The following is a 25,457-nucleotide window of genomic DNA, read 5'->3' on the forward strand; positions in this document are numbered from 1 at the left end:
TTACCTGTCTGACAGAGGATGGCATAATTCAACATCTGGATTCATGGCTTCAATTTTAGTTTGCATTTTTTAATGTATCACTGGGTAAATTATTCCTTCTGTTTTCTTAAGCCTCTCAAGTTTTCACCACCATAACGAAATAGACCTAATGAGAAGTCAAATGGAAAACTTATTCCGGTAAAAGAGAAATACAATTTTTTTTTGATCGTGGCATGCGACCAAAGGGTCAAAACAGATGCTACCCAAGGCACAACCTGTACCATTGCTCTGGGGGAGCCCCGATTAAGCACAACTCGCATGCTGTTTGGTTGGCTGGCTGGTTGGGGTTTTTCTTAACGCGAACGGAATCTCTGATCAAAAATATTTAAATCCAGGGGGCGCCCGGGTGGCTCAGTCGGTTAGGTGTCTAACTCTTTTTTTTTTATCTTTTTTTTAACATTTATTTACTTTTGAGAGACAGAGTGAGACAGAGCGTGAGTGGGGGAGGGGGAGAAAGAGGTGGGGGGCGGACACAGAATCCGAAGCAGGCTCCAGGCTCTGAGCCGTCAGCACAGAGCCCGACGCGGGGCTCGAACTCACAGACCACGAGATCACGACCTGAGCCAAAGTCGGACGCTTAACCGACTGAGCCACCCAGGCGCCCCAAGTGTCCAACTCCTGATTTTGGCTCACGTCATGATCTCACGGTTCATGAGATCAAGCCCTGAGACAGGCTCTGTGCTGTCAGGGAGGAGTCTGCTCGGGATTCTCTCTCCGTCTCTCCTCTCTCTCTCTCTCTCTCTCGTTCTCTCTCTCTCTGCCTCTCCCCTGCTTGTGCTTGCTTTCTCTCTCAAAATAAATAAACTTTTTAAAAATGTTTAAATCTATTTCTAATAAATAAAATCAACATTCTCAAGTACACTGAGAAAAAAACTTTAAAACACTGAAAGTGTCCTAACTATTGATTCATGGTATTAATTAAAATAATTTTTTATCATCAGCAAAGTCATGATCTCTTTAATACACTATGTAAAAAAGTTCATGGAAAATCACCCTTAAGAATACACACAAAAGTGAAAACAGATGCTAACCGGAGGAATTCGATGTTTTTTCTAGTTTTTATCTGTGTGTGTTAATAATTCTATAATAAATATGAACGTTTTATAATTTGATAAAGTATTCTTAATCTTAAAACATGGGGTATCGTAGAAGAAAATTCAGTTTCAAAATATAATTAACGCCAACTGTGAATAAGGCACTGTGTGTGTCTGGCACTAAGAAAAATGAAAATATAAATCAAATGAAACTCCTGCTTCTAAGGACTTCAGGCTCTGGTGGGGATCCTGGTTAGAAAGGAGGAGAGCAGTAGCCATAACTCACTCCATGCCCACCGGAGAAGGTACTCCAGGCATAGTTCTAATTGTATATGGGCTGCGCAGCTTGGAACAGAAGGAAACTGAGGCTAAGGGAAAGAGACCGCACTCCAGACATAGTTTATGCATGAGACACGGTTGACACATGTCCAGGGTTTGCCCTTGCCTGCCATCCCATTCGCTAGAACATTCAGACTCAAAGAGCAAGGAACACAGAGACCAAACAAACGATATACCTTCCAAACAACCGCCTGACACGACAACCTAAAGGACGTTATCTGAGCTCACAGGGATGTCACCAGGGACACCCGTTACCGTTTTCCCAGCAAAGTGTGGACAGGCTGGTTGCTGAGATAACGGAATTGGGGACGGAACTGGAGATAACGAAATTGATTCCGCTGATTTTAACAAGAGAGTTGCGATCGGGAGCAGGAAAGTGTCTAATTTCCAACTGAAAAACAGTTTCTTTAAAACAATACAAACATCGGGGGTGCCTGGGTGCCTCAGCAGGTTAGATGTCTGACTCTTAATCTCTGTTCAGGTCATGGTCTCACAATTCGTGAGTTTAAGCCCCGCATCAGGCTCTGTGCTGACAGCGTGGAGCCTGCTTGAGATTCTCTCTGCCTCCGCCCCTCCCCCAGCTCACACTGTTTATAAATAAGTAAATAAATAAATAAACAAATAAATAAATAAAACATCGTCTTAAAAAAAATAAAAATAGGGGCGCCTGGGTGGCGCAGTCGGTTAAGCGTCCGACTTCAGCCAGGTCACGATCTCGCGGTCCGTGAGTTTGAGCCCCGCGTCAGGCTCTGGGCTGATGGCTCGGAGCCTGGAGCCTGTTTCCGATTCTGTGTCTCCCTCTCTCTCTGCCCCTCCCCCGTTCATGCTCTGTCTCTCTCTGTCCCAAAAATAAAAAATTAAAAAAAACGTTGAAAAAAAAAAAAAAAAATTTAAAAAAAATAAAAATAAATAAAACATCGTTTTAAAACATAGCTATGTTACACTTTTCAAGAACTTTCAAATCCATGGTCTCAATGGATTCTTTTGAGGTGACTAAACCTATAAACAGGTAAAATGACTGTTGATTGAATTAATGAAGTGCAGAGAGGTAAACTTTCTGAACAAGGGGCACCTCGAAAGTTTATGGAAGAGCTCGGACGAGAACGCAGCGCTTTCCCACGGCTGTGTGCACATTTGCACGCTAGGGATGCATTCGTAGACGGGACTGTAGCTCGCGTGGGCCTCTCCCCACGTGCTGTCAGGATTCTCTTACAATTCAGTTATCTCTGAGAACATAAATAAAACTCATAACATCGAGCATATTTCATATATACTGTCTCTAATCCTGGAGGTCGATTTTGCTATAAATAAACCATCATATAAACTTCCAAGGAGGAAACCGAGGCTCTGGGATTCCACAGGGTTTTCCCAAGGCTCACATACGGGTGAGTGATGGACGGAGCGTTCAACCGTAGGTGGATCTCATGTCAAATCCCAAGTGGTTTTCACATGCCGGTTTTGATCGGGTAATTCCCAAATGTGAGTATTTATGGCCCAGGTTCTCTAAGGAGTGATGAGGAGTCTAAGTGAACCAAGGTATAAGTAAATACAATCTTGCGTACTCAGACAAAAACCATTACGGTCACTCAGTCATTTATAAGTAACAGTGAGACCTTGATTGTGCGAAGGCCGGAGCCACGGCAGGGAGGGCAGGACGTTAGACATGGATGTGTCCCTGCCTGCCGCGTGGGGCCAGCTGTCCAGGCAGGCGGCTCTAAATCTCATGGCTACGGGGAGCCCGTCCTCCTGTGCCCTCACGTGTTGACACATTTGTCCTTGGCCTCGTGGCCAGGTCATGGCCTGAAGGTGCAGGTTTTAGAGCTCCCCAGAAAGCCCAGGTGAGGGTCAGCAGGTGCCTGCTCGCGGCTGACTTACGAGGGTATCGAGGGTGTTCCCTAATGCATGATTCTTTTTTCCCCTTCCACGAAGGAGTCTTCACTCTCCAGTCTCCCATCTGCCATCAGGGCGGCTCTGTCCCACTCTCTGAAATACCTTAATGACCTCTCGTTTCCTGAGTTTGCTCTCTGTCTGTGGAAACAGAGCTACGGTGTAGGACAGCGGCATAGAAGTTCTATTCCTTAAAAAGCACCCGGCAACATTTGGGAATCTACTGATTATCTTGTTAGGTCTGTCCTCGGAATACAAAACACAAAAAGTACTGAATTTGTGGATACAAACCTTTCTTCCATTATCTTCATAAGACCCTTCATCTTCTTTTTCCTATTATTAAAAAAATATAGTAATCAACTTCGGGGCACCTGGGTGGCTCAGTCAGCTAAGTGTCTGACTTCACTCAGGTCATGATCCCACGGTCTGTGGGTTTGAGCTCCACGTCGGGCTCTGTGCTGACAGCTCGGAGCCTGGAGCCCGCTTCGGATTCTGTGTCTCCCTCTCTCTCTGCCCCTCCCCTGCTCACGCTCTGTCTCTCTCTCTCTCTCTCAAAAATAAAAAAACTTTAAAAAAATTTTAAAAAAAAGAAAGACACTTTGATTCACTCTAAGAAATTAAATCTACTGACTGATGTCAAGTTACTAATGCACACGAAACACTCCCAGAGGCCAAAGGAGATCTACATAACGAGTCAATAAGGTGTGGTTAACCAAGGTCAGTGGCTGGTCCACACAGGCGTTCAAGTTCTAGCACAAACTCAGTGTCGCCGCGATGCCTGTGTCCTCTTTCTATTAACATATGGCATTCGGTTATTCCATAACTGAAACATTAGCACCGCTCTCCACTACTGCCCCAGTGCAAGCAGGTGATCCGCGTGACCCTTCACCTAACGCTCGGGGACAGACATTGTGCCCACTCTCAGACAGTCTTACACTCTTGTCACCAAAGCAATGAAATATTCTCTTTCCTCCTCATTCAGTCTTCCTGATTCATCTAGACACAGACTACACACTTTCACTGAAAACCGCCTCCAAATCAAAAATATTTAAGAACGTAAGGAAGAAAAAGTGAATTGCTTGAAAGAGTGTTCCCTTTGGCTGTCTGTTTTAGATCATAAATTCCACTGATGTTGAAAACCCCAGACTTCCTTTTCCACGAATGCCCTTTCCAGGCAAGAGCCAGGAGACAACTCCCAGTAGCTGCAGCCCCCTCCCAGTGGCCCCCAGGGTCACTTCCCCCTGTCCTTAAACGTGGGAGCCAGGAGGCCGCCGGGCACATTTAAGAGTGGAAAGGGATGGCTCACCAGGCCGTTGCATCCTCAAGTTTATTTACAGTTCTGGAAGCTTCGGCAGCAGAACAGACTCAGACTTGACACCCCAGACTTATTATGCAACCTCCTGCCTGGGGCCAAAAACTTTAAAACAAGAAACCAGCTTGAAAAAAAAAAAAAATCTAGAGATAGAATTTTGACAACAAATTCCCAAAAATATATTTCTTACCTACATGAATTGTGTATTTAAAGTAAATTTTGCCTTACATGTTCTCACCACGAAAGAAAAAGAGAGAGAGAGAGAGAAAGAAAGAAAGAAAGAGAAGGAGGGAGGAAGGGAGGAAGGAAGGAAATGGTAACTCTCTGTGGTGGTGGGTGTGTTAATTAGCTTTACCTGCCATATATTCTTCAATTAAAAAATTAAGATAAAAGGAAATTTTGTTTGCCCGACACACGTTTCCTGTAGACGAGTCACATAATCTCACAGACGAGTCACCACGGGAACGTGCTTCCCGCATCGATGGTACCCCTCCAGCAGCTGGTGGAGGAAAGAGCAGACACGGAAGCCACGCAGCCAGAATTTTCCTGGGCAAGCTCATGCTGCCACCTATGGAGTGTAAGCTGCCCGCGCCCCTGCTTCCCCAACAAGACGAGCTATTTACGCAACACCAACGACTCACAAAGCACAATGTCCGTGTTGTCCACCGACACCTACACACCCACACACCTGCTGCTATCCACCTCCTGATTCCGCCCTCTAAATATGTATCTTGAAATTTGTTGGGAAAACAGTTTTTCAGTCTGCGACCCGAAGCACAGTAAAGGTAACCAGGGCGAGCAGAAAAGCCATTAAAATTACTCACGTAATTTCTGGCCCCCAAGAGACCTGATCGAAGGTACAGCCCGGCTGGAAAACATGCTATGTGTCTAACTCCACGCCGATTTGTATCCTGGAACCAACTGGGCTCTACGGTTCTTTCTGCACCAAACGTGAGCTCTGCCCAGCACGTTAAAAGGAGAAGGGGGTCCGTGGACCCAGGCCATTCCATGCAAAATAAAAATAGAATCAGCTCACCTCGATGCTTTCGAAATCAGAGGGGTTATCGTGTATCTCGTCGTCTTCCGTGACTATCTCAGCCGGCGTCTGGAGGGAAAACAGAGCCCATGTCAAGTTCAGTGGCGGTCAGCCTCCGTCAAGCCCCGTGAAAGGAGCAAAGGGCAGTGAAACAGAGCAACTCTGTGAACCACTTCTGTGGACAGAGCTGAAAATGCGGCCGGTTTTTCCACAGTGGTTACTTCAAACCCCACTCTGTGTCTGCCCTGTATTTTTTACCTGTTGCTCCAATCTCTGAGGAGAAACACCTGAAACCCTCTTGTGTGAAAAGGAGCGGAACGCGGGCACCTGGGCGGCTCAATCGGTTGAGTGTCCGACTTCAGCTCAGGTCGTGATCTCGTGGTTCGTGGGTTCGAGCCCTGCGTTGGGCTCTGTGCTGACAGCTCGGAACCTGGAGCCTGCTTCGGATTCTGGGTCTCCCTCCCTCTCTGCCCCTCCCTCTCTGCCCCTCCCCTGCTTGCTCGCTCTCTCTCTCGCAACTAAATAAATATTAAAATAATAATAAAAGGAGTGGATTACCCTCCTGATGCCACTGGTCAGCAGGTAGTAAATGCCTGTGTGAGCCTCTGTGTGCCCTTGGGGACCACAACCGCCGCCCTCGTTCCCTGTGTTCAAGACACCGCCACAACTCCTCACCCAGCGGTATGTGCTCACACCCTTGTGTATTACTTCCCAGTTTTTGTGACTTGTTTGCAAGAGGCAGTGAGCTGTCTTTAACTGGCACCCTGGAACCTCTCGACTCGGGGAAAACCATGTGGTTCTGTGGCACAGAAAGAAAGGGCCCCCCAGGGGCTACTTCCGTTATATGCCTATACCAGTCGGAGTAGGCGGGTGAGACTGTAGCGACCATCACGCCAAGTGCACGCGCCTCATGTCCACTGCGGGCTGGCCAGGGGGTCTGCTGCTCATCACGGTCACCCAGGATGCCCGACCGACGGGGACACCTACTCCTCACGTTTCCATGATTACAGAGGAAGACGGGCGGTGTGGAGTTTACACATTACGTCTCTGCCAGGAAGTGTGGCTCGTTAAGTCCGCTCACCCGTCTGCAGTGAAGGCAGGTCGCAAAGCCACACCTGAGTTAAATAAGGTGGGTGGAGAAGTAGCCTCTCACCAGGTGACCACAGCTGGTGGTCATGATGAGCCCTAAGGACCCACCAGCCCCCGCCAGCGGATCCTCGAAGGAGCAAGACCGGAGTCCGTGGCTGTGTAGACGTGTGGGCGGCTGCCCCACGGCCGTTGCCGCTAGCCCGACCTCCGTTATCCAAACGTTCTGAAAACTCAAACACTGTATGAGGGCTCTCTTCCTACAGTCCACATGGGAAAGTAATCACAATGAATAAGATTCTGCGGGGACTGCTCCAATCACACGAAAAATAAACATGAAAAGCACATTCTTTCAAAGCATCAGTGATGTCAACCATTGCTTCATTTACTCAGCAGTACACACGGAATGCCTGGGTCCCACGATGCTGAGATACAATAGGGACAGCGAATGCAAACCAGTGTGGCCCCCGAGAAGCTTCGTCATGGGGGGAAGCAAATGTTAATCGAGTCACACAATTAAGTACAAAACCACAACAGTGATACACTCTGTAAGAGAGACACATGGAGTTAAATAGGACACGACGCGGGTTAACATACATGGGAGACCGCCGAATGCTCCCTCGGTACAACCTGAACTATGAGAGATGAGACACGTTCATATATGAAGGCAAAGGAAGACTATCCCAGGCAAAGGGAACCGTGCTGTGATCACAGTAGTGCAGCCAGGGGACGGCAGTAGTTGAGGCCAGCCGGACGGTGGTGTAGACGGACAGAGTGGGTCGCTTCCGGACATGTTATTAGGAGGTAAAGCTTGCAGCCATTGAGATGGTCTGGATATGGAAGAGTGGGAAAAGGTGGCTCTTGGAAATATCTCTGAGTTTCTTTCTGTCCACTGGATGAACAGGTGTCATATGTCCATGGCCTCCGTGGTTTGGGGACGTGTGGAAGAACACGTATGTTCGGCATCTCAGAACATCTAATGCATGATGTCAACTCATAGTGTGTGTGTGTCTGGATGTGTGTGTGTGTACAGACACATGTTTGTATGTGTGGATGTATATTTGTGTGTGTATGTATGTCTGGATGTGTGTATGTGGAGATGTGTGTGCATGTGTGTATGTGGAGGCGTGGAGGTATATTGGCGTGTGTGTGTCTGGACGTGTGTGTAAATGCGGAGGTATGTGTGTACATGTACGTGTATGTGTGTGCATGTGTGTGTGTGCACATATCTGAGTGTCTGAGTGTGTGTCATATGTAGGTGTGTGTGCGCACATGTGTGTGCGTGTGTCTGGGTGTGCAAGTGAGTAGATGTGTGTGTCTCTGGATGTGTGTGCGTCTGTAGATGTGAGTGTGTGTCTGCAGCCCAGGAGAGAGCTGGCGTCCCGGTGGTGGAGAGCTCTGTCTGGGGAAAAGTCTGGAGGGAGAAGAAGAGCTGCCCGACCTGACCCATGCTGACCTTTGACCTTAAGCGCCAGGCTGAGAACACAGAGTCTGCAAAGAAGACTAAGGCGCCTCGCAGGCTCATCAGAGGAGCGTGCGACTCTTGACCTCGGGGTCGTGAGCTCGAGCCCCACACTGGGCAAAGAGATTGCTTAAAAATAAAGTCTTACAAAAAAGAGGGAGGCCACGGGAGGGAGCGTTCTGCTCAGGCCCGGCTGGCTTCCGGCCCGCGAACCGTCCAGCCAGGAGGACCCACGAGAGCGGAGAGGGGGATTCGATAACTGACGCCACGAGAGTCTCGAGGGGCTCTGAGGAGACAGGAGCGAGCCCAGGAGAAAGCGGGAGGACAGCCACGTCCACCGCGAAGACCACAGATTCGCGTGGACCCCGGGGCCACCTGCCCCCAGCCACCCCTCATCTCGTCCCCTTTGCTAAAAGGAGAGCCCAGTCCCGGGCAGCAACCCTACCATCCAGAAGAGCCTGGGCCCTCCCCAGACTCCAGAACCAGATTAGTCCCCACCACCCAAGCCCCCTCGCCTGCCCCCAGCTGCTGACGGGGACTTGGCAGACAGACACAGGCGGCGCGTTTCCAGAGGGGAAGGGCACAGGGAAGGAAACGGCCTCTCCATCCTTCTGCTCCACGTGTCTCAGTGCGTGTCCACGCGTCTCAGCGCGGCGCCCAGGCTGGAGGCGAACGTCCGGAGTCTGTGGGGAAACAAAGCCGAGGCCAACACTCAACGTGCAGAGGGAGGCTGGGCACAGCGGTGCCCAGAACCAGCCCGCCAGTGACACCACTGGGCCTCTGAGCCGCCAGCTTCGGCCGGCCCGTCACACGGGAGGCCTCCAGGCTTCTGTCACATGGGCCCGTCACACGGGAGGCCTCCAGGCTAAGTCACGTGGGCCCATAAGTGCTCCTCGGGTTTAAGCCACTTCTCTGCAGGTTCGCTGCTCTTTACAGCTAGAAGCCTCCAACAGAGCACTAACGACGCTTTTCAACTCATTCGTTAACGCGCGCACCCGAACGCCCTTCGTGAGCATAGTCCGAGTTCCTCCCCACACCTAGAGGTGCCAACGCCTTAAAGCTCCACTGTTTTTTCTAACTAAACAATCTGCAGATTCCACAGACAGACTGGCCTCCTCCTCGTGACTCCAAATTGTTTTGGTTTTACCTTCTTTAGTGTCTCGTTCTTAGCGCTTTCTGGGGAGTGGAATGAATTAAAGTTCGGCGGCCTTGCTCTGCTTGCACGGGAATCTGAGCCAGGACACGCTCCTCTTGTACTGAGCCTGGGGACTCTGAAGGAACCGCATCTCAGCAGCCGTGGGACCCGGCCCCAGGCCTCTGTGATCTCAGGAGGCCCGCCCTTCCGAGCACCGACCGGACGTGCCTAGCACCTGCCGGGGTCTCTGCACCAGAGGAGAGTTGGTCAGAAACGCTGAATTATCCCCCCTTCGACCCCGCAAACAATCATATAAACAGAGCCTGCAACTCTAGGCACTTTTCCGTCTTTTTTAAGTGTTTATAAAAAGAAACGTCACCTTAAATCTGGCAGAAGACATCGCTTTTGTGAAACACATGTACCTTTAATCAGAACTGCAACATCGTTAAATCATCAGTGTCTTAATATCTGGATGCCATTTTTGCACAGATTGTAAGAGCCAAAAACTGCAGCGAGGACCCCGCCCAGGGGACCTGCCAAACCACTTCCTGCTTCCCCGCTCCACAAGACCACCTTCCTCCCTCCCCAGGGCAGGAAAAAGTCCTCGGATACCGCACACTGGCAGGGCCTGTGCCATGTCTCCTGGGGACCCTAGAAGGAAAGCCATTCCTGGGGAAGGAGATTGGAGTTAACTAAAAGCTTACACAGGATCTTAAGTTTAGGGCCTCTCTGAAGCACCGGATGTGGGTCCCCCGGGGTGGGATGGGAAGGGCGGTGCTTCCCAAACCTACTGACCACAGGGACCTTGTTTTCAAAGACGCAGAGCTCAGCTGGGGACCCGGTCTGCCTAGTGAAGCCGCTTCACTCCAACCTGCGGTGCCCCTCACCCACTGTGCCATCGCTTGGGATTTTCTCGTATCTCTTCAATGGGACTTATAAGCACCTGCTGGGTGTGAGGAAATGGGCGGTGAGAAGGCCCCCCCACCTCAAGCAGCCCCTCCAGGCCCTCCCCTCTGGCCCCACCGGTCCACACACCACACAGGCACTACTGACGTGGCCCCCACTCCCCCATCTTTATGCCCATCGATGCCGCCAGAGCTGGGAGTCCCCTGTCCCCTTGTCCCTCAAAGGCACAGAAGTTGCTTTAATATCATCTCCTGACAGCTAGGGAGCCCCGGTCCACGGAGGCATCGGCCCTCCCTGGTGTGGAGAGGCAAGTTAGAAAGCAACACATATGGGGGCGCCTGGCTGGCTCAGTCGGCCGAGCATCTGACTCTTGGTATCAGCTCAGGTCAGGATCTCACAGCCCTGGGACTGAGACCCACCTCGGGCTCCGCGCTAGGCGTGGAGCCTGCCTGAGAGCCTCTCTCTGCCCCTCCCCTGGTTGCACGCGTGTGCTCTCTCTCTCTCTCTCTCTCAAAATGAGTAAACATTTAAAAGAGAAAGAGAGCAGTACAACAGCCATCCTCTCTGACCGCCCTGGGCTCCCCCGCCGTGGCGCCAGCCTCCTCTCTCCGAGCGCCTCCCTCACCCCCGCCACTCCCCTCCACGGACAAGCACCTGCGGTCTGCCTGTCTCTCCTCCCCCTACACACACCCCTCTGGGGAACCCAAGTCACCACACGGCCACGGATACAGCGGAAATCAAATACGGTACCAGCAACGGGAACTCAGCAGTGCGTGTATCGATCACGGTGATGCACATAGTATTCGTGACACCAGGGGTTCGCTTGTGTTCAAAACTTGCATCAGACGCTGAGTCCACAGCCCAGAACAGTAACTTACCGAGGAAAATAATCAACGTTGGAAGGGGGTGGGGGGGTGCTAATTCTGGTATGAAAGGGACTGCCTAAAATGTCTTAATTTATTTACTACAGAAATTCCTTAAAGGTGCAGTAGAAATACTTAGCCTGCTAGTCGGGATTTTATGAGAAAACGAAATCTTTTGGTCACTGTTTGTCACGTCGAAGAAAGGAATAAAGAACATTACTCGCGATTTAGAAACTACAACGGGACACGTGGGGAACGTGCTCAATGGGGTGGAAACAGTAGCTGACTGGAGAGGGCACAGAACATTCCAGAGGAAGTGCTAGAGACTTGACGCGGCCTGTAAAGTTTGTGAACCTGTCACCGGAAAGAAAAATATCAGAGGTTAATAATAAAGGGAGACAATTAAGAGTGACTGATTTTCAAAAGAGGAGCCAGGAGGTCACTGTCGCCCCGGCCGGGTCCTCTGTGACCGTAAGCACAGGGCTGGGGCCGCGTCCGTTCCAGAAGGACAAAGATGGCCCTCGGATGCGGACACGGACCTTCTGCGGAAGATACGCTGTTTTCTCAAAGACTGAGGATGAGAAATGTGCTTACGTGCTCTCAGGCAGATACTGCGGACAAAGCTGTGCATTTTAGAGCCCACCCGGCCCGCCCGCCCTGGGCGGGAGCAGGGCTTGGGGCCACAGACCCGTGCAGACGTGACGTGCACTCCCAGGGGGCGTGGGGCCGAGCTGGGCGGGAAGCAGGGGGGACCAGGCCGCCGCGCGTTTGCTCCTGTGCAGGCCGAGGCTCACTCCCCACACCTTCCCCACTTCCCTCCCCCCCCCCGGGCCTTCCTCACTCTCTGTGTCACGCCTCCGTGAGCCCCAAGGAAGGAAGCAGAGAGAGGGGCCCAGCGTGCATCAGGCCCTGTACCAGGCACTCACACGTCCCCCCCCCCCCCCCCGCCGCCTCCACGTGGATAAGGAGTCGGGGGTCTGAGGTCAGAAAGCTAGAAAGTCGATGACCTGTGATTCCCAATCACACGACCCCGTACGCCTCTCGTTCCATCACCCTGTCATCCCCCAGTGGTTATCAAGGGCCCCCTCCCCACGAGAAACTGTGCCCGTGAGCACAGCAGGCCGTCCCCTGCCTCATCCAGTAACAACAAAGCTAACTCTGCGGTCACAAACTGTGACAAGCGCTCAGAAGGGTCCCCATAGCAGAAGAACCCTCCAGGGAGAGGCGCGGGCAGGAAAACACATGATGTAGGATAAACAGTAGCTGACTGGAGAGGGCACAGAACATTCCAGAGGCCAGGCGAGCCGGGGGGAGGGGAGGAGGAGGAGACCGCAGTCGGCAGGGGCTGACGGAGCTGAATCGAAGGCGGGGGGCACGGTCTCGTGATGCAGCTACGCACCTGGTCCCCCGGCACCTCCACCTGCAGACTGCTGTCTTCTTTGACTTCTGGCGCCTCCTGGGTATCCGTGCTTGGAGTCTGGGCTCTAAACACGTCACCTTCTGGAGGAAAAAAAACACACGTGGGGTTCTTGGGCCAATGGCCACCGCACAGCTTCTGTCCCAAACCGACGTCACAGCTTGGCGTCCTCTGAGCCTGCCGTGCCGTGGTCACGTGGGGCGGCCCGCCCGGGGGCCCCGGGTCCACACCCCTGTCTCCACGAAGCTCCTAGACCCTGAAGTCACGGTCATCGCTGTGTCCTACCCACCACGGGACTCAGTCCCGCGGATGAAACACGGTGATCGCTCGACCAGCGCGTGTCCAGTTAGCTCAGTGAGAAATAAACACAAAGCAACCCCCGGGCAGCAGAATCATATTCTGAGCACATGTACCTTTGTTACCTCAAAATTACGTCAAGAACTTATTTGGAAGTAATGAGCGAAAGGAGTCTGGGTTTGGAGGAAATGAGTTCTAACAAACGAGGTGTTAAAATTGTGCCCTGCGAGGTAGTCAGCTAAGCCGACAGACAAGAATCAGCCCATCGGCATTACGATGGGGTGGATTACTGCTTACAAAGTCCCGAGGTTGTCGAAAACTTTATCCTCACCCCAGCAAAAGTGACAGCAAAAAGAAAAGGAGGCAGCCGCTTCCTTCACCTAGAGGGTGTAACCGTGGCCGTGATGGGCTCAGTGACCCAACACGGGATGGGCCACAGCTCATTCCACTTCTTCCTGTCCTTCCCCCCTCCCCTTCCTGGCCCTCACCCCCAGGAGGACCGTCCCCCAGTCCTGGGCTGTGGGGGGCCCTGCTCCCAGAGAAGGGATGAGGAGAAGGCAGAGGGTGGCATCCACGGGGACCTCACGTGTTCCAGGCCCTCTTCTGTCCGCTGGACAACTGGCACTCATGCAAGCCCCCCACAAAACTACCGTGCCCATTGGTAGATCAGGAATTTGCCCAGGGCCCCAGACTTGGGAGGGCCACGGCCGGAACCTGGGCCCCAGCACAGCACACGGCTTCCCGGAGGGAAGGTCTGATACAAGCCATGTGGGACAGGCTTTGCCAAGAAAGACATTTTACGTGTGCTGATTAAATTCTCTATTACTGTTGATATGTTATAGCATCCCGGAGCATAACCTCCAGTGCTCTGCGGTATAATCTACAGTACTCTAGTATAACCTACAGTACTATAGGCTCAGTAGGCTCTGGTGTTAGGCCCAACCTGGGCATGGTCGGGTTGTATCAGAACACGGCGCGGGCCGTGCCCACCGGCCAGGAACAGTGGCTAGAGAGGGACGTCTGAGCGCCCCACGTGCAGACCCGAGCCTGGCACACAGCAGGACGACGCCTTCAGCTGGGATGGGAAGGTCCGAAGGGGGAGGGCGGGGAGCAGGAGAGAGGCGGCAGGAAGACCTTGGAGTCTGTAGCCTGGAAACAAGCAGAGGGTTCCCGGGAAGCCAAGATACAATCAGAGCAGAGAATGGAGGAAACCGAAGGGAGCACCAAGGGAGGGAGGGGCTCTAAGAAAAATGACTTCCAAAAGTTGTCAAATGCTGCCGAGAAGCAAAGGGGAGCCCTCCTTTCCAGGATCCTATCCTCTGCGTAACCAGCCACCGTCAAAACACCTGTGACACATGCTGATGGAACACGGGGCTGGCTCCCAGCCAGGGCTCAGCCCCTCCCAGCCGGGACTCAGGCCCCTCCCAGCCAGTCAAGCCCCGCCCAGCCAGTCAGGCCCCTCCCAGCCAAGGCTCAAGCCCCTCCCAGCTAGTCAGGCCCCTCCCAGCCAAGGCTCAGGCCCCTCCCAGCCAGTCAAGCCCCTCCCAGCCAGTCAGGCCCCTCCCAGCCAAGGCTCAGGCCCCTCCCAGACAAGGCTCAGGCCCCCTCCCAGCCAGTCAAGCCCCTCCCAGCCAGTCAGGCCCCTCCCAGCCAAGGCTCAGGCCCACCCCCAGACAAGGCTCAGGCCCCTCCCAGCCAGTCAAGCCCCTCCCAGCCAGTCAGGCCCCTCCCAGCCAAGGCTCAGGCCCCTCCCAGACAAGGCTCAGGCCCCCTCCCAGCCAGTCAAGCCCCTCCCAGCCAGTCAGGCCCCTCCCAGCCAAGGCTCAGGCCCACCCCCAGACAAGGCTCAGGCCCCTCCCAGCCAGTCAAGCCCCTCCCAGCCAGTCAGGCCCCTCCAAACCAGGAGTCAGGCCCCTCCCAGCCAGGTCTCCGCAGAGTAGAAGCAGGAGCTGAGCAATTATTTCATTTTAAAATCAGCTCCAAAGTTTAATCTTTTAAATGTCCCGCCGACTCAAAAGATAAGCCTAAACCATTCAGACGGATTTTAGTTTCACGTCTCCCTCCAAAGGCTAACTTGTCTGTGGGTTGTTTACCGCCTGCCTGGTCCTCAGGGAGAGCACGTCCCACCCTGACGTACACAGAGGCACAGAATTACCGTACTGATCTGGCAGGGCCTCCTGGTCCGAGAGCCCCACTGCCTTCCTCGGGATTTTGTTTTTCTCCTCTCACCACCACGGTCCCTCGAGGTGAATGTCTCATTAATAAACCAGATAGTCACCCATCGAGTGTTAAAACCAGATAGTCACAAGTCATATCTTTGCGGTGAAACTGGCCCCGAAAGCATTTTTTTAATGCCGGCAGCCAAACGAAATTCACGTTACCTGAACCGCTTTGGAATGAGGGTTCCACCAGCGTCGTCTTCTTCCCCGCTCTGGCGTAAAAAACAGAATCCCGTTCCTTACGGGGAATGCTGTCATACTTATGCGTTTCTTTTCCTTTGGAATCCTCCTAAGGTACAAATCAAGAATCAAAGTGTGGTGGGAACAGCAGAGCACCGAGTCTTACCAGTCACCGTGAGAACCGTCAGAGCAAGCACACGGCTCCTTGACTGCCTCGCTCAGCAACCCGGAAGAGGCGTCCCTTCTGGCACCATCTGGACGGCTCCGCCTCGGGCACTTCTCTTCGTCTCTCTCACCAGGAAAGGGAGGCGCTGTCCTACTAACCCAAGGTGCCCACGTACCTGACAAAATGAGGGAAAGCTCTGGAAGGGAACGGGAGAGTCTGAGCGGGTCCGTGTGGTTCTCGACACGCCTAACAGCCTAATAAAAATCACTGTTTCAACAACTACGAAACTATTCCCACTGGAGCTTCTGGGCAAGGCGGAGCATCTTGGATAAAAATAAACAAATAAACATGTGGCAGGTTCATTTTGGGTTAAGATAAAGGGAAACTCGGACGTCTTTAAAGATCTACAGACAGTAGTGACCAAGCACGGGGGGATCGCAGCGTACGATGAACTAACCCCACACACCATCCCGGCTCCGTCCCACGAACCATCTTCACGACACAAACCATCCCGAGGTTTTCCTTAGCCCTACCTTTGCCGAGGTATTCGGAGCGAATGCAGGCAGGACTGTGCAGAGGTTCCTCCCGAGCTCCCTAAGGCACCTGAGAAAACGTCAAACTAAAACACCTACCTTGCACCATTGGTACATTCACGGCGCAAACCGCCCGTGTTTTCTTCCCGCAGAAATTCAAGTGTGAAAATCACCCCACGACCGAATACAAGACCCAAGCAAACTCTTTCTACCTGTTCCAAGGGGCTTTCCTAAAACTCGAAGTCCTGCTCCAGTAAGTAAGTATAGGAAGCGAGGTCTCGGTAGAACCGGTCTTTGAGACAGAGCACGGTCCCAGGTGCGGGTCTGCTGGAAGCAGCTGGGGGTGCGATTCTGCAAACCTGCTTCACTCTCCGAGCATCACCGACACCTCCTTCTTGTGATCATTTGCCATATCGTCAGCCTCTCAGACAAAGACACCAGGTACTTAGTGTGTCACCCCTGAAGTCAGACTCAAGGGACAGGACACAGAATCGTCCCGGCCTCCTCACGGGGACACAAAGCAGCACTCGGCACAGAGCAAAACGCACGGCGAAGGCCAAGAAGAGCCGCGGCCCGGCCACCGGCCCCGTCACCCCAGGCTCCGGCCACGAGATGAAAATTAGCTGGTCGACGGCGCCCTGGAAGGTCACCTGAGACACACAGAACTTCAGGCCAGCACCACAGCAGGTGAAGAGAGGGCACGATGTCAATAAGTCGATTTTACTGTTTACTCTCATACCTAAGTACCTGAAGGAAACTCGAGTTTTTAAGAGCACCTTATCTCCACAGCGTCCAGTGAAACCTAGAGCCGCCCTGGTTTGGCTTCTTGCCAAGTCTTAGCCCAAACCCTGGCTTGTCCCCTGTCCGCGAGGACACCCTGCCGCACTCACCCGCACGCCCAGTCTCCTTCCTCCCCCTCGCCCGGCGCTGGACGCAATCTTCCTTCGTCTCTGGGTGGCTTGTTCAGGGTGTTTTTCGTTCACCGGTCACCACCCGAAGGCTGGAGGGCACAGGACCGGGGACGTTTGCTTGTCTGACCATGAATTCCCGAGCCGGCACATAGCGGGCACGCGGTAAATGCCCGGCGAGTGAGCGAGGTGCGAGCGTGATCTGATCTCCTTCTGCCTTTCAAACGGGCGGGAGTTCTTGCAACCTCAGGGTGCTGTTCACGTGCCTCAGCTTGGAGCTGGGACCCTCAAGCCCAAGCCCACCCGCCTTCCTGGCCCCGCACACCCACCCCTCCCTGCCCCCTTGCCCTTCCAGCTCCCCTCCCCCCTCGCTTCAAATCCCAGCACAAGCCAACCTCGAGGGCCCTGTGCCGTGTCCCCTGTAATGCTGCACGTGGTCGCCAGAGCACGGCCGAGCCCTCTGCATCCCCGGTGCCCGGCAAACACAGTCCGTGCTCGGTGAAGGGATCCCGACAGCTGCTCTGCATCTCTGCTGGTTTCATGAACCGAGTAGAGGATGCGGGACAAGCAGGGGCACAGGAAGGGAGCAAAGACAGGGCAGGGCCCGACCAGGCTCACATTACACACACACACACACACACACGCACACACACACACACACACACACACGCACACACACACACACACACACACACACACACACTGGCCTGCACCGCCGGCCCAGCCTGCCTTCCCGTGCCCACGGGGGGCCCCCCACGCGCCCCCAACCTGCCACGCTCCCCGAGAGCCGCCACGCCCTCCGGTGCGGCCTGCAGCCTCGCCTACGGGTCCTGCTCCGACGTGGCCACGTTCCAGGCAGAGGACCCCTGGTCCGCGCCCCACCCGGCGGCCTACACGGCCCCACGGCCACGCGCCTGCAGCTTCTGGCGCCCCTCGGGCCAGAGCTCCCCCAGGACCCGGCGGGGCTGCCGTCAGCTTGACACGCGCCTCCGGCCACAGTGGACACTCTGCGTGTCGCCTGTCAGAGCAACGCGCATTTACAGCAGTTCTGGGAATGGACGGGTTGAGCAGGAAAACAGGGAACCCGCTGCTCCCGCCCCCGTGGGGAGACTTTCAGACGTCACCCTCTGCTCCCCACTCCTCCCTGCCCCGAGTCCGGAGTGGAAATCAGGGCAGGCACCTTACAGAGGCGACAGGTGCTGCTTTTTCAATTTCATGTTTCTTTTTCCTACTACAGACATTTCCAGAAAACACGCCAGAGGCATCCTGTGCTTGCTTCTCTGTAGTGCTCTGGGAACTGTCACTTTTCTGCGGAGCCCATCTCATTCACTCTATGCTTTCCTGCTGCTGTCACAGTCTTGCTCAGGCACAGGGAAGAGCCTCCCAAGGTACCGTGGCTGAATTAGCTCGTCTGCTTGGGGAACAGGGACCACCTGATTGAGTCAGGTTCAGAGTCAAGCCACTCTGGGGGGCAAAGCCAGCGCTGAGTGCTGAGGGAGTGTCCCGTTTCCAGGCAGGTGAGGTTTCGCATCGGTGAGCCAGCCCCGACTCCAAGCATTATTAAAGTGAAAGATTGCTAACATTTGGACCTGACTGTCGCACCTTCCGGCCACTAGAGGCACGCACAGACGCAGCCGTGGATGCTGTGTGATACTGCTATGGTCTTGATGTTATTAGCCTGCAAATGGCATTTCCAAAGCCCTTACTCCGCACTGCACTTTACAGTTTAGACGGTCACTAAAGTGTGTGTGTCCCGTTGTATGCGTCTCTATGACTGTTTCACACACACACACACACACACACACACACACACGGCTTTAACTTGTCAATGTTTTTCTCTCCGTTTCTGTTCACAGACAACGTTTTTTGTGTTCTGTGCCCAAAAGAGAAGTAGGTAACATGAATGGTCTGGTTGTGGATGTGATATAATAACAATGCTTATTAATTAGCCACTGATATCTTACGGAGGCTTGTACATTCAAATACTCATTTTAATATAGGAATGCAGCTTTAAACATTTATTAAATTAGCCTCGCTTCTTTGGAAAGCAATGGATACAAAATCACAGTAAATGCAGCTGCTGTCAAACTGAATCTGCTATAACAAAATTAGAATATGTCTGTTCAGTGGTGCCTGAGTGACTCAGTCGGGTACATGTCTGACTCAGTTTTGGCTCAGGTCATGATCTCACGGTTTGTGGGTTCAAGACCCTCGTCGGGGCCTGTGCTGACAGTGCAGACAGAGTCTGCTTGGGATTCTCTCTCTCCCTCCCTCCCTCTCTCTACCTCTCTTTCTCTCAAAGTAAATAAATAAACATTAAAAAAAAAACAAAGAGTAGATTCATTCGTTATTTTCAGAGGACTGAAACAGTCACAGCTCAACTTAACTGAGCCCTGGGCCACCCTGACCTCTCCCGCTCTCTCATCCACAACCACCCAGACATGCCAGTGCCCCTGCCCGGTATTTTTCTTCTCGTTTCATGGGACCAAATGCCATGAGGCACGTGGTTATCTTACGTGTTGCTAAGAAACGAAGCAAGCTACCAACTAAACTATGTCACACTGCTCCCCTGTAACCCGGGGGTCTGTTTTCTGCTTACTGGAAAATCCCTTGGAGAACTTTCAGACAGAGATGTTTATCACATCCCGTACCTGTGCATAAAGCAAGAGGACAATGTAACAGACATAAATTGCTCGAATCTTCTTGAGATTTTACATCCAGAGTCGGGCTCTCCTGAGCCATTTCTTTCTTTCTTTTTTTTTAACGTTTATTTATTTTTGAGAGAGAGACAGAGAAAGAGCGTGAGCGGGCGAGGGGCAGAGAGAGGGAGACACAGAATCCGAAGCGGGCTCCAGGCTCTGAGCTGTCAGCACAGAGCCCGACGCGGGACTCGAACTCACGAACCACGAGATCATGACCTGAGCTGAAGTCGGACGCTTCACCGACTGAGCCACCCAGGCGCCCCATAAATAGAACAAATATTTACTAAAAGGAAGAGAAAATTCTATGCCTACCTCTAAGGACCCGACAACATAATGAGATGAGGGCATGACTAAAACGAGTAAGGGCTACCCCCCAAACTACTGCTTCAGGCCTCTGCTCAGAAGCTTCCAAAACCACGAAAGTAGGGGATTCTGAGGTTGTAGCATTTACGCCAAGTATCAGCTTCAAACCCAGTGCCCACACCACCCGCGAGCTGCTTAAGGCAACCTGAGGAAAACTCCATGAGGCTGGAATGCTGTGCACACCCACGTGGGCTCTTTGTCCCCCGAAACAGCGGCCCCCTTCTCTGACCCCTCGAGGACCTGCACTGGGTTTGCCGATCTCCACGTGTCGCCTACTCCCTGTCCCGCGAGCCATCACCCTGTGCACGTGACTCATTTACACGCCCCTTCTATGATGAGACAGGCCATGTGTCATGTATCCTAACCAGATGAAATGCACCCTTAGGGCAGAATCACATCTATCGTTTTCGTGCTCTCAATGAATGATTCTCGTTCTTTCCTTCATTCAACAAACACTTAATGCTAAACTCAGCCCGTAGAGAAAGAAAATCGAAAATAAGCTACCGAAACAAAAACAGTCGATTCAGGAAAACCTTGATGCCAAAAGCCAGGCAAGAACAACACGATAAAGAAGTATTCCAGGCTCATCTCCTCTATGAACAGACATGCAAAAAACCCTAACAAAATTTACCAAACCCCTTTCGAAAAGCATTTGTGAGCAGTGAGGCTTTTCAGTGAAGGCAGGTGGGAAAGGAATGATCTCAGCGAGAAGAGTCAGGTCAGTCGTGTTATCGTCGCCAGCAACACCGAGCTCCTTCGGCGCAAGTGAGGACAGGCAAGGTTCTGGGCCCGTCCACGGCTGGACTCTCGCCAGGCAGATGCCACGGGGGCTCGTGGGTGTCGGGAAGCCCAAGCATTTCCAAGAGCGTGGGTAAGATAGTGGTTATGAAATCCAAGCTGCACCAGGAGAAAAGCCACTCCAAGGGCCGGCCACTAGATACCGGAAAACAGAGGTCGATACGTGGGGAGACGGGTCTCAAGGCTGGGAGGTCTCAGTACGGAGGGTCCCTGAGCACAAGGGCTGGGCAGCCAGGAACAGGCAAACAGTAGATGCTCAACAGCTTTACTGAGCAAATCCTAAGGTCAGTAGAGCCACTGAAATGCAGTTTTTATAAGACGGTGGGGATATGTGGTCATTGTATACACAGGTGACAAAGACCCATATGGCCCCCAAGACCTGGCTTCTACCTGCCCATCCAGGCTCTTATCCTGACACCTGCTGGCCACGCTTCTCGTGCTTTATGTGCAACACACACACACACACACACACACACACACACAGTGAGCTGTGCCCCAGCCCTGAGACGCCCCCTCCCAGCTGTCCTCAGGCTCAGGGCAGCCACACCAGGCTTGACGCCCTCCCTCCTGTCTGTCCCACACCACACATCTTCCTCCTCACATTCACTGTGTGTACGTCACAGACATCTCCGTGTACCTCCCGGTTCTACACCCACAGCTCCAACGCCTCATTCCCCACACGCACAGGGGGCAAGCCCAGCACCCAACACTGTGCCCAGGAGTCTGGGTCCCCACCGCGGGGCCTCTCCAGGGAGGCGTCCTTATCAAGGTCAAGGACACCACGGCCATCCACAGCTTCTGCTTCACTGTGTGAAAAGTACTTACTTTTTTCTTTTCTCTTGAGTATTGCTCGATGTCCACGTACTTTCTGAAAGACAAACGATAGTCAGCTAGAAATTGGTAAAGATCAGCCAAAAAGCCTCTTTCCGAGAACGTAGACTACAGCCGTGGCCTTCCGGAAGATGAGGCCACAGGGAGGCCTGTCCAGCGTCCTGACGGCCCGGGCTCACGTCCACAGCTGTTCCCCGGTCTCAGGAGCAGAAACGGCCCCAACGAGGTTTGCTCAGTTTCCTTCCCGAAGACCTTGGAAAATCTCCACTCACCAGTGTGGTAAACCAGCCCACGGGCAGCGTGCTTATGGGCACCTCTGTCCAAAAGCTTTCATACAGTCGCGGGGGGAAACCTAACATTTTCGAGGTTTTCTTTTTATTTTCTGAGAGAGAGCGTGCACGCAAGTGGGGGAGGGGCAGCGAGAGAGGGAGAGAGGCTCCCAAGTGGACTCCCCGATGTGGGGCTCGAACCCACGGACCGTGAGATCATGACCCGAGCCAAAACCAACAGCTGGTCGCTTAACACACTGAGCCGCCTGGGCACCCACATGTTTGAGGTTTTTGACAAACGACAGTCACTCCCACAAACACGATTTCTCGCAGTGACCTGTGGCACATGTGTCACGTCCTCCCTGGGCTGGAGAGGACGCACGGCTCGGAGACGTGAGGGTTTGGTCAGAGCCGCGCTGCTGATCAGGAGAAGAACAGAGACCCCAAGCCCGTCCAGAACCCAGCCCAGCCTCCTTCCACCGCGTGACAGACCCCTTGTCTAACCGCCACCGTGGTGCAGAGGCACACCCCCCGCTCCGGATCCCCGTGCAGGGACGCTGACCTCCACCGCTGGTACGCGCGGGAGGGACACTTCTGGCACCGGCTCCCTGGCTGACGGGCACCCTGGCCCACGGCGTGTACGGGAATGGACTTCAGTCTCCTAGCAGCTCTGCCGATGCTCTTCCTCCCGAGCCCCAACCTCTTCGGCGAGGAGAAAGATATTTAAGCGACCGACCGATGCAGTTCAGGGTTCAGCACGTGAATGACAAAACCCGTTGAGAGACGGGGGCTCGGGTGGGGAGCAGGGGACACAGAGAGAACCACTCGACTCATTTCAACAGCCCCTAAGGTGTTTCGACCCACCACGCAGTTAGGACGGTCACCAAAGAATCAGCATGTCAATAAACTCGGGACATGGCCGAGCTGCCAGGCACGTGGGCAGGACCCTAACCTGCCCACCTGCCGCGGGGTCATCGTCTGTGGACAGGACGAAAGAGGCCACTCTCTGCCTCCGAGTCGAAACCCTAACGGCACAGGAGCGCACACGGGCACAAGGTCGCCACAGACACCGTCCCTGGCGGTGTCTCGGGGGCCCAGGCTCCGGGCGGGGAACGTACGGGGCGGGTGGGGGTGAACCCATCTGCCTGTCCCAGCACGAGACGAGCTCTGACAGCTCCTTCTCCTTCCCCGAGACAATGACCGTAGGAACCATGCTGAGGAAGCAGCCCCAGGGAAGGGCCCTGGCAGGTCCTCAAACAGTTGTGCTGCGGCTGCGTGTGGCTCAAACACACCCCGGGACGAGGCTACAAAATCCCACCACCAGCTGGAAACCGCTCCTCCCAGCCAGACCTGGGAATCGGGAACTTTCCGGGTGCAGAAACGGGCACGGGCGCCAAGTTAAACACTGCCTCTGACGGACTCCCAGGCGGAGGGCTCCATGTGCCCTGGAGGGGGGCACCTGACCCCCGGGCACCAGAGCCCTGCCTTCCAGGACAGGCGACAAAGGCTGTGGCTGGCCTGTCCCCCTGCAGCTCAAGGGCATATCGGTGAGGCGGCCTGTCTGTCATCCCACGCCCCGCCCTCTCTTCTTCCAGGGCCCAAAGGCAACGAACTCAGCCTTAGCCCTAATGCCGGGGCTTTAATTTGGAACAAAAAATTGAGGATCTGGATCAGTACATACCTCTGAACTCCAGTGTTTCAGGTCACGTCCTTCCTGACCCACCACTGAGCCTGGACCCCCCCACTCCCGTATGAACACACACTAGCTCACCAGGAGCTGTAGCCGCTGAGAGCCCCAGACTAACAACCAGGTTCCCGTCCCTGCCAACACAACGTCAGAAAAGTCAGGAAGTGTTCTGGACTGTTGGCGGTCCCACGGCATTTGGAGCAGGGAATACCGAGGCTCGAGCACACATACAACCGAGAAGCAAGGTGGGTGGAGCACTGAAGTCTCTCTAAGGAAGCGGCAAAGGTTACGGCACCCTGAAGATGTAAGTCACACACCTTATCAGGTGACTTCAAGGTCCACGAACCGTGAGAACTGCAGGCAGACAGGGACTCCACGCCCGTCCCCGTGAGCATCAGTGCGGGCCTCTGGGCAAGCAGGTCCAGGGTGAAGCCGCTGGGCGTCCCTCGGGCACGAGCCTACAGGACAACGTTGTCCACTAACTCCTGGAGCTTGGCTGGCCTGTTCCAGACGGCGACGGCGGAGAGAGCAAAATGCACCGAGAGGGGACAGCCAGCCCTCTCCTCTCCGGGGACGGGACGGGAGCTCCCGCCAACACCTTCACCTTCCCTGCAGACGTTCCCGCACGTCCAGAAGCACACGCCCTGGTGCACCTGCTAGCCCGGGGCGGGATCCACCATAAAAGTCACCACTGTGATTTCACAGACCAGTGAAAGATGTCGGACTCTCGATTTCAGACCAGGAGAAACTGACCAAACGAACAGGGTGCCGGAGGGAGCGCTGGGCTCTCACGCCTGTGCCTCGGGGCCAGGGCTGCGACTGGTTTGCGCACTGAGACTCCTCCCTCTAAGACCCCCCAGCGTCCCCAGAGAAAAGACAGCGCATTCAACGCGAGGGCTTACTGTCCCCGTGAATATATCAAACCACAGGAGTCCCCCCACGCCTAATTTTGAAAATCCAAAACCGTGCCACTTATAAAACGACAATACCGAGTTTCACTACAGGAAAACAGCCAATAGCTGAACCGGCCTTACACGGGGACAATCCTGGGGGAAAAGGCAGATTTTACCCACTCAGGAGGTAAAGGGGTGAAGTGTGCTCACCGTTGGACCTCGCTGGGCACCTTAGAGGATTTCCAGTAAGGGAAATATTTGAAGGTCTCCGGTCCTGCCGCCACGTAAAAGTGGTTGTCTTGCAGATCCTTTGAGTTGTCCAGAAGATGTCCATTCATGGTAAATAATCTGTGAATAAAGAAAGAAGAAATGGGCCAGACACTTTCGAGCACCGATCTCGGGACTGGGGGCGTTTGCAGACAGGACAACCGGGACGTGGGCTACCGGCGGGCGAGCTGGTGAAATCTAAGCAAGCAGAGTCCAGACAAGCTAATTAAAGCCTGTGGGAGCTGCCCTTCCAGGGTCAGGCTTGCCTTCCATTTTTAGCCTTTTTAATTAAAGTGTATTTTTAATTACGTACAAGTGCTCAGGGGCCCTTGAGAACATTGTAAGCTCTTGGTTGGTGTTCAATTAATTTTAACTAATAACAGCAAAAATTAATACAAATTGGCTTATTTTGTTGTAACAATTCTTGGAAAACAAACCAGTATTTATTAGCCAATAATACGCCTTTTTATGAGCACCAAAAGACTAATATTTGTCTACTTTTTATCCTATAGTCTTCTTTTGGCAAGTATTCATTCACTAATTCAGTCACTTAAGAAATTATTTAAGGGGCGCCTGGGTGGCTCAGTCGGTTAAGCGTCCGACTTCTGATTTCAGCTCAAATCATGATCTCACAGTTCGTGGGATCGAGCCCACATTACGCTCTGTGCTGACCGTGCGGAACCTGCTGGGGATTCTCTCCCTCTCTCTCTCTCTCTCTGCCCCTCCCCAGCTTGTGTATGCACTCGCTCTATCTCTCTCTTCCTCTCTCTCTCAAAGTAAATAAATAAACATCTTTTAAAAAAGAAATTATTCAATTCACTCAATGCT

At 53.3% G+C, this 25,457-nt stretch overlaps 1 protein-coding gene across 11 annotated transcripts in view; it reads right to left on the reverse strand.

Moving 5' to 3' along the window:
• Window positions 1-25,457, reverse strand: part of DCDC2C (doublecortin domain containing 2C) — a 111,660-nt gene that overhangs the window by 55,508 nt on the left and 30,695 nt on the right. For 7 of the 11 annotated variants that reach the window (XM_042933752.1, XM_042933755.1, XM_042933753.1 and 4 more), the window contains 6 exons: window positions 24,573-24,710; window positions 21,508-21,550; window positions 15,195-15,321; window positions 12,499-12,599; window positions 5,648-5,716; window positions 3,591-3,632 (listed from right to left, as the gene is read on the reverse strand). In XM_042933752.1, coding sequence (XP_042789686.1) covers window positions 3,591-3,632; window positions 5,648-5,716; window positions 12,499-12,599; window positions 15,195-15,321; window positions 21,508-21,550; window positions 24,573-24,710 — 520 coding nt within the window. Of the gene's footprint in view, window positions 1-4; window positions 146-3,287; window positions 3,437-3,590; window positions 3,633-5,647; window positions 5,717-12,498; window positions 12,600-15,194; window positions 15,322-21,507; window positions 21,551-24,572; window positions 24,711-25,457 lie in introns of all 11 variants that reach the window. The other 4 variants (XM_042933757.1, XM_042933756.1, XM_042933758.1 and 1 more) reach the window with 3 other exon arrangements.

Source organism: Panthera leo, chromosome A3, assembly GCF_018350215.1.
Source record: "Panthera leo isolate Ple1 chromosome A3, P.leo_Ple1_pat1.1, whole genome shotgun sequence".
Classification (NCBI taxonomy): Eukaryota; Metazoa; Chordata; class Mammalia; order Carnivora; family Felidae; genus Panthera; species Panthera leo.